The sequence below is a fragment of the Morus notabilis genome, unplaced genomic scaffold, assembly GCF_000414095.1.
Source record: "Morus notabilis unplaced genomic scaffold, ASM41409v2 Scaffold816, whole genome shotgun sequence".
In the NCBI taxonomy this organism is placed as follows: Eukaryota; Viridiplantae; Streptophyta; class Magnoliopsida; order Rosales; family Moraceae; genus Morus; species Morus notabilis.
Window position 1 is genome coordinate 32495 of NW_010367329.1, and position 9094 is coordinate 41588.

Genomic DNA, 9094 nt, shown 5'->3' on the forward strand with positions numbered 1-9094 from the left:
AAAAAAAAAAAATTAAATGTGACTGTTTTTGAAAGTTTTTTACTGTAGCAAACCTTAAATTTTAAACTCGAATCGATAAAATAAATAGGTCATATAATGGATTGTCTCTGATTGTTATATGCACAAGTAAATCCTCATTCATTCATTAGTTTTAGTGAGCCATTGGATATACGTGTCTTTCTCAATATACAAACAAGTAAAATTGTTTGCTGTTTTTGTTTATTAAATAAAGCAAACAAAATAAAATGAAAAACGAAAACAAAGAATTTAAAAATGTTATGGGGATTAATCTCAGTTTGATTTTCTTATTTGTGAACGATCAATTAATTTTCAGGTTCGTTCCTTCAAAGTTTGAAGAGATATTCAAGAAGCATGCTCTCACACATTCTAATGCCTTGACGTCAGAGGAAGTGTCGCTGCTATTAAAAAGTAACCGACAACCAAAGGACTACAAAGGATGGTGGGTTTCTCCTTTAGTTATGATTTTGACGTTATACCTAACTATCTCCTTCACCTTGTTCGCGTAAATATTTAGACTCTGTTTTCTTTTACAAAAATTCAAATTCTAACTTTTTCTACTATAATATTTTCTCTCACGTGAATTTACTTTTAACTCAAATTCTCAACTCGAACGAACAAAACGAATAAAACCTTAATACTCGTAATTAGTCAAAGATCAACTAAACATGGCATAAATCCGAATCATAAAGAAATTGTGGTGTAAATCCAAATACATATAAAAGTCGTGGCATACTACCTAATTTTCTGATATAAAATGTTGTTGTGATCTAATTATAAATTGCAGGCTAGCCGCCTGGACAGAATGGAAGATTCTATATATTCTTTGCAAGGAAAAGAATGGTTTGCTGCGCAAAGACACAGTTAGAGCTGTTTATGATGGAAGCTTGTTCGAGCGGATGGAGAAGGAACGTTTGTCAGCCAAAAAGATAGAGTAATTAATTCCAACTAGAAACCATATACAACACTACTGGAGTATTACTAAAAACAAGTCACATGATTTTATTTATCCTTTGGATTTATATATATTTGTTCTTTAGTTTACATATGCAAAAGTGAAGTGCATGTATAAAACAAAATATGGTTTTTATTATTTTTGCTGTATTTTTCCTTTTCTGTGCAGTTCTGTGTCTTTTGCGTAAAGCTGGAGAGTTGGTGGGATTTTCTGGGTGTCGTTTAGCCTAACGCAGTAGTGGTGTGCATGTACTTTGTAATGTGGAACTTCACGTGTTTGTGTTCTTGTTTATAATTTATGGAAGAGTTTGGTTTTAAAGAAAAAAATAATCTAGAATATTGGGTAACTAGTTTGAAATTTGTTACCTCTATTCTTTATCTCGATCATTGGACAAAAGAAAAATGGGTGGAGATGATGAGAAATTTGCCTATGAAACTTATATAACGTGTCATATTCTTGTACAAAGAATTTGTTGTTTTAGTACATTAATGTATGTTGGAAATAAGATCGGAATGGGATTGTTTAGAAAATAGCTTCTTCTTTTTGTGTGTGTGTGTGAGATGTAAAAGGCTGACATCCCATTTAAATCACATCCAACAGACAATATTTTAGGTACTCCCTTATTTGGTTAATCATATGATGAACAAGTAACGTGACATCCATTTAAATATATATATATATATATATTAAAAGAAAGTACATCATTTACAACGATTTTCAAAGTTTAACGAAGGATGATAATTAATAGATATCATGAACTAAAGCTTAAGAAGCAAAGTGAAATAGACGCCATAGTTAGAAATAATACCTGAAACTAATCCCACATAGCGTATTGTATTATTCAAATGAAACCAGAGTAGTGTTATATAGATGAGGTGATACTTTTCATCCAATATAAAAATTTGTCTAATTAGACCTTTGTATGGAAATAGAAATTTCTAATATTACCAAATAGCAATAGTCATATTAACTTTTAATCCTATCTCAACTTATTCAACACCAAGGGGAGTAAAAATGAGATCGTCATTTTCGCAAAGATAATGGTGATATGCACATTATAATAATAAATAATGGCTAACTTAAGATGATGGTCATTTAAGAAGAATAATTTCCCATGAATGTTAATTGAGGATCAACTGTATATCAAGGAGCATGGAAATGGATATACTATGGATTGGCAAAGGGCATTTTCTTGTACAGATGTCACGTCCCGAAAACGGGAGACGCGAAAGAGAGTTTAGGCGGCGATTTCAAATGAATTCGGATATAGTTTATGTTTGCTTTTAATTAGTCACATCTCCCGTTTTCGAGACGTGACAACTAATAGTTTTTTTTTTCTCCCGAAGCTCTAGCTTTATCTTTATTGAGATAACAACTGGACAACTACTAGACAAATAGAATTAATGTTCGATGTTAGTTTACCAATCCATTCCAAAAGCTTAAGCTATTAGGAGATGGGCCAACAATAGTTTTATACTTTAACACTCCCTCTCACGTGTGGGTTGGACAATGGGCAATCGTGTGGGTAAATTAATTAGAAAGCCCAACACGTGAATATTTAAGCCCGAGATATATTAAAGACCCAACACATGATGACAATTTTAAATGGGGATAAAGAGCGCAATTATGGGGGTTTGAACTCAAGACCTCCCGCTCTGATACCATGTTAGTTTACCAATTAACTTAAGCTTTTGGGATGGATTGGTAAACTAACATTCGAAACGAAACAATCAATCAACCAAACGAGTCTTAATCCTAATTCTAAATCTGTACTTGGAACTTGGAAGTCTTAACTCTCATTCTTAATTTATTTTATTTTATTTTATTTTTTTAGTTTTCTCTAGTTAGTAAATAAAACCCCGTAGTTACTAAAGAATATTAAAATCAATGATTGATTGAAATGTTACTTATCCTCATTTCTGGAGCGCGAGAAGAATTTCAAGGGGCCAACCCCCCTGGCCCTGCTATGATGGTGCTGCTACCACCACTTTGAAGAAATGCTCAGCCCATGTCAATACTTGATGCATCTCCCAAAGCTAAAACACGGTCCTAAGAAGGGGTTTTCGGGTCTTATACAGCAATTCTAGGCCCATATTATCTCATGGAAGGATTTACATGAAATGTATGTTTTTAATTCAACAATATTATCAATCTGTCCATGTCCATTTTATAGCTACTGATATAATATAATTTCAAATATGTCATTTTATATTTGGGTAGTTGTAAATTTGTATAATTGACTTTAAAAGGTAATTAACTAAGGATAAAAATATCATTACGGATTATTTTACAGATTTATATGCAAATATAACAACGTGTGGACATTTTTTTTCATCCATGGTAAAATAGACATATATATATATAATTAACTCTATCTAATGAAGGGTATTGGTAAAAATTATGAAAGAGCGCTCAATTGTAATGTGAAAATAATTCTAAAGAACGTCTAAATTTTCAATTTTGGCTGTTCATGGCCATTTTTTACCCCTTTGTGATTGCGTCTTGAATGCGATGGCCTAGTCTCAAAAGGTCACTGCGTGAAGTTGCTCGTTGCGATGATGGTAAAGCTCATCGGTCACGACGAGCTTCATCGTGAAGGTCCTCATTGGTAGCCAAAGGTGGATCGCCTATCGGGCTAGAGGGCGGTGGTGGAAGCTAGAAGGAGAATAGTTAGGGTTTTTTTAATTCAGTGTTAAGATTTTTAATTTCGTGCTTTTTCAATTTGGGGCTCAACATGGATCTTTTAGGGTGAGAATTGTTCTTTTTTGGGATTGATTTGGAGTTTTAGAATTTCGATTTGGGATTCTTTTTCATAATTTGCCTAATAAATACATTATTTACATTAGTTATTTAATTTGCACTTTGTAAATACATTATACTAATTTGTTTACTTAGTACATGTATTATATATTAACATTTACGAATTTATTTATATAGTAATACGTTGTTAATTTGTTAGGATTTATTAGTTTATTTACTTAGTACATATATCATTCCAATTGTCTCACTTGGTAAATACATTATTTACATAACATGTATGAATTTATTTACCTAAGATTACTTAATGAATACACTCTTTACAGCTAATAAAAAACATGATTGACCTAATACAATAATGTATCTAGTGATCAAATACATTGATTTCCTAGTAATACTAACATGAAATGTGAAAAATTTCAAGAAAAATCATTATTTTCAATTCTGTATAACTTTTGATATGAATCAAAAAAAAAAAAAAAAAAACATAAAATTTGAAGAGAATTATTAAATTGGTTAATAATTATGACACAAAAATAAGACTACAAAATTAACTACAATCATATATAAAAAATTATACTGAAAATTTATAAATTATAATTTTTCTTTTCATGTAATTTAAAACGAAAAGTACCCTTGAAAGGGACAAAATACCACCAGTTCTACACATTTTTCTTTTTCCCTTTCTACGTACATTTATAAGGACATGTAAACATCATAAATCCTATTTGATACAAAACCTCAATAAAAATTAATACAATTTCTTCAAAATAATTCACGGATCATTGCAAACAAAACAAAAAGTCAAGCACTATATTCAAATCGATCGTTAAGATTTGTACTATATATGAGTGAAGTATTAAGAAAACAGAAATTTTTGTAGAACTAGCTTTGCGTACAAATGTTACGTTGCAGATTAATTCATGGAATGTTTTTTTTTTTTCCTTGGTCATTTGATATTTTGTCTTCTTTGTACCTGTTTTTCGTTAATTTTTCATTATATGTTTATCTTTAACTCTTTGCAAATTTTATTTTGTTTTATTGCTTTATAACATATTTTCACTTCTATATAAAATGGACTGAATAAATTTTAGATTCAGTATTTTGATTAATTTTTAAAGTTTTAGTCTACAATTTGAGGGTATAATAAGCAGTCAATTGGACTTTGTTTTGCTAAGATAATTATAATTCGAGTTAATTGACTTGTAATTAGATTTCATGGAGGTGTGGATATAAATTTCATTAACAAAGGGCACAAATATATTTTTTAAGAAATTATAATATATATATATATAACATTTAAAAATTCAGGGCATGTCCTTAATCAATTCACCCCTATTAAAAACATGGTTGGTGAAATTTTGTAATGCCACTTAGGGTATAACATTTAAAAATTCAGGGCATGTCCTTAATCAATCCACCCCTATTAAAAACATGGTTGGTGAAATTTTGTAATGCCACTTAGGGATCCCCCAACAAAAAATGCATGGAGACGGGAACAAGTGGAAATCCGTTGTCCTCAAATTATCTTCTACTTTCTTTTCCATATTAAAAAAAAAAAAAAAAAAAAAAACGCTCAATTTATTTTCTCATTTTAGAAAACTCAATAAATTTCTATGATTAAATTTAAGTTAAGATAACAATTTTTGATTGGTGAGACAGAAAAAGAGATAACAGATTTTTACTACAAGTCGCAACGCAACGATCCTCAAAAATATTATTAAAAAGAAAAAAAGACATGAAGCATGGGAGCTACAACATTTCCCAAAATATATCCGTTTACGACCAGAAGCAAGGCACATGAGGTTGGCCAGCTCACAATGTCCAGACACCAAATTAGTCAGAAGATCACTACTTGAGTTCTTATACAAATCTGAAGAGCCAAGCTAGCGATATTCTTGGCTGGGAATCCTTATCTGCCGGGCAAAATGACAATCGTTTTGGTCGGAATCTTAAAGTAATTAAAAATCACATGAACGCACAACTACACACCACATACACATATTCCTTATATTATACATACAAATTATTGTCCTTTGGACATATTAAAAGAGCAAAAAAAAAAACGATGTTAGTGTCACTTTTTATTATTATTTTCTTATTTATTTTTGACATATGAATTTTATTAACATGATATATTATTATTTAAATATAAAATAAAATAATAGAATTCACATATTATACAATAAATTTAAAAAGTGATAATAGAGTGACAAAAATGTAACATTAAAACGTCAAGAAACAAATTATAGGCATTTACGTTGAAAACAAACAAAAAGTGTACACTCATAATTGAAGGTGAGCTTCCTTTCTCGCCTTTTTTTTTTTTTTTTTTTTTTTTGGCCCCAAATTTTTATTTATATACTTTTTTTCTTGGGAAAGAAACAATCATCGATTGCTCTTGATGAGCTAATTCACAACATGATATGATGGTACAACCACAACGAGAAGAGAAAAGGAAAGACACGAGAAAGCCTCCATGTTTGCGTGTTTTAAGGTGTTTAGTAGTCAATGATACGTTAAAGAAGTGGCATATTTTTATTTTTATTTTTATTTTTGGAGGAAACAAGAGGCATATTTTCTAACAAATGTGACATGGATTAATCACCCATTTTCATGTCTTTTCTAGTCTTGTTCATTATAAAATATTCTCTCCCTGGGTTAAATCATTAGGCAGATTGGATCCTTTTCCCCAAAAATAAATAGGAAGATTAATTAGTTAGTACTCTCTTTTTCCTCCTATTGGCCCAACATTAGAAGAGACTGATTTTCGTCTATAAAGAACCAAAAAACTGAATCATTACGTTTCTTTATAATCTAATAAATAATAGGACAACCGGCCGGAAATCATTTTACTGGTAAATTATTTAACATCTTTTTTTTTTTTTTTTGTTAGAGATAGAATTTCGTACTTAATTAGTTAATTAGTTGAAACATACTATATATAGCAGGGGAGTAACAATTCAATTTAATCCTTTAGAAGCGAGCAAAACCATATATACATATATATATATATATATTCTGTGTTGGCTATATATCATAATTTGTAAAACATAATCAGCAATATTGGTGCATCCAATAAGCACTAATATGCAATATATTTTCCGATGCAACAACATTTTATAATTAAACAAACCCTTCTTCAAACAAACAAATATTACCATTTATTTTATTTTTTCCATTGCAATAATAGCTTGTAGAACCCTCTTCAAAGGAACTATTACCTTATTTGATTTTTCAATTTCTGTGTTTTTTAATCTCTTTTTGTTTCTTTGACTGAATCAATAGATAAATTGAACAAATTTATTTAGGCCTCGTTCGTTTCGCTGATTTGAATTTAGAATTTGAGTTGAGATGTGATTTTATGTGAGAGTTTTTTACTGTAGTAAAAAAGTTAGATGTGACTGTTTGTTAGAGCTTTTTACTGTAGCAAAACTCGAATTCTAAACTCGAATCAGCGAAACGAACGAGGCCTTAGTACTGGACGTCTTTCGTGGGTCGAGCCGGAAACTTCAGCATCAATCTCCATGAAACAAAGTTGATGCTGATCATAAATAACAAGTAGTCATTGTATTCGAAGTATAATTAACACCAAAAAGTAATTAAATAAATAAAGTCATATCGTTATCTAGAGAATGAGAGTCGTCAACTCGTAGCACACAAGTTTGTCTTCGTCCTTGTCTTTGTTCTGTTTCTATATGGAAAAGCGACGTGTTAGAAACAGATCGATCATATATATATATATATATATATTAACTAACACTAATATAAATAATATACATGCAATTATATGGGGCTTCTAAAAGTACTTTGCTTTTACATTCAATTTTTTAAGAAAATAAAATAAAAATAAAACAAAATATTCTCTTGCCCAATCCTTGTCGTTTCCACGTGCTCCCCAGTGGCCTAATTATTGGTGGCGACATAATTTCATCCTTAATGTTTAAACTTATTCACCTATTATACATTGAATGAATCATGTACACAATTATATAATTTTTAAATCAAATTGCTAAGTATAGAATACACTCATGAGTCAACCTAACCCTTAGATTCTCATTAAAAAAAAAAAAAAGTTAATAATTTATATTCGCAAGGGAAGATAAATGGGCAAAACACAATAAACTTATCTTTGGAACTTCTCTCTCTCTCTCTTTATTACTATTTTTTTTCAAGTTTTAAATTGAAAGTAATCTAAACTCAATACATGGCTTTCGAAAAAGCTACAGAATACCACAAAAAATAAAAATAGTTGTTATATTAACATGGCAGCCATTTTAAGCATTGAAATTGGACCACATGAAGCTCCTTTTTATCATCCCCTGAATGTTTTTCTTAACCACTTTTTTATAAATAAATAAATAAAAACAAAAAACAAAAGGGAAAAAGGAAAAGAAAAATGTTTTTCTTTAGCCGCGAAAAAAGTTGAGGCAGAGCGAGAACCAAAATCTGGATGGATTATTGCAGCAATAGAATTAATGGTTAGAAAATAAAGGACGTATATGATTCCATATATTCACCGATAATTACACTAGAGCAGAAAATTATTATACTTATACGTAGTTAGTCAATTTTTGCATGCCTTGACTTCAAATGTTGAAAATATTCTATGTTCTCTGAAAAACGCTGCCGTCACATAAACGCCTTAGACTTCCAATCCATGCATGACCCGAACTTTGAAGCTACGTTTCCATGAAGACTCTGGAAAATTAATTGCATAATTTCTGGCTTCTGCAGTTTTTCATAAAAAATAAAAAATAAATAAATAAAATTTTCTGTAATTCGATTTTTTTTTATTTTCTAATTTTGGATTTATCTCATGGAACATGGCTTGATCACCGTGCCTCTCTCTTTTTTTTCATTATTTTTCTTCTATCTAAGTTATCATAAATCACAACTTATAGTTGCAGATTTTTTTAGGTGTACCGTTAATGCGTGTTAATATTTTCAATAAGAGAAAACAAGCATTTTCCGAGTAACTTATAAATGCCTTTTGTTTATTCTAGCCAGTATATTAATCCAAACACTAGCTAGAAATTACTTCTTGAGGCTAATATGACGTTATACATATCGCACGCTAAAAGTGTGTAAAGAGAAAGAGTGTAATAAAATATCTTAATTAAGTTAGAACAGCATTTTCTTATAATGTCAGGTAATAATAAATCACTCGTTTCCATGGAATTTTCATGCTATATGTGGCTGGCAGGTCCCATGTAATAAATTAACGTTAATCCTCCTTTTCCTAAAAATTGTCGGACAGGCCTGCCTAGGGATGAAATGACATACCAACTCTTGAAAAATAAATAAAATCGAAAAGGAGTTGGATGTAACACCTTTAATTTAATTACTTATGTTCTTTCATAT

At 30.2% G+C, this 9094-nt stretch overlaps 1 protein-coding gene across 1 annotated transcript in view; it reads left to right on the forward strand.

Annotated features, from left to right (window-relative positions):
* Positions 1 to 1299, forward strand: part of LOC21387500 (probable peroxygenase 4) — a 24126-nt gene extending 22827 nt beyond the window's left edge. The window contains exons 5-7 of the mRNA XM_024174930.1: positions 335 to 460; positions 806 to 952; positions 1142 to 1299. Coding sequence (XP_024030698.1) covers positions 335 to 460; positions 806 to 952; positions 1142 to 1160 — 292 coding nt within the window. The 3' untranslated portion in view covers positions 1161 to 1299. The remainder of the gene's footprint in view (positions 1 to 334; positions 461 to 805; positions 953 to 1141) is intronic.
* The last annotated feature ends 7795 nt before the right edge of the window (positions 1300 to 9094 follow it).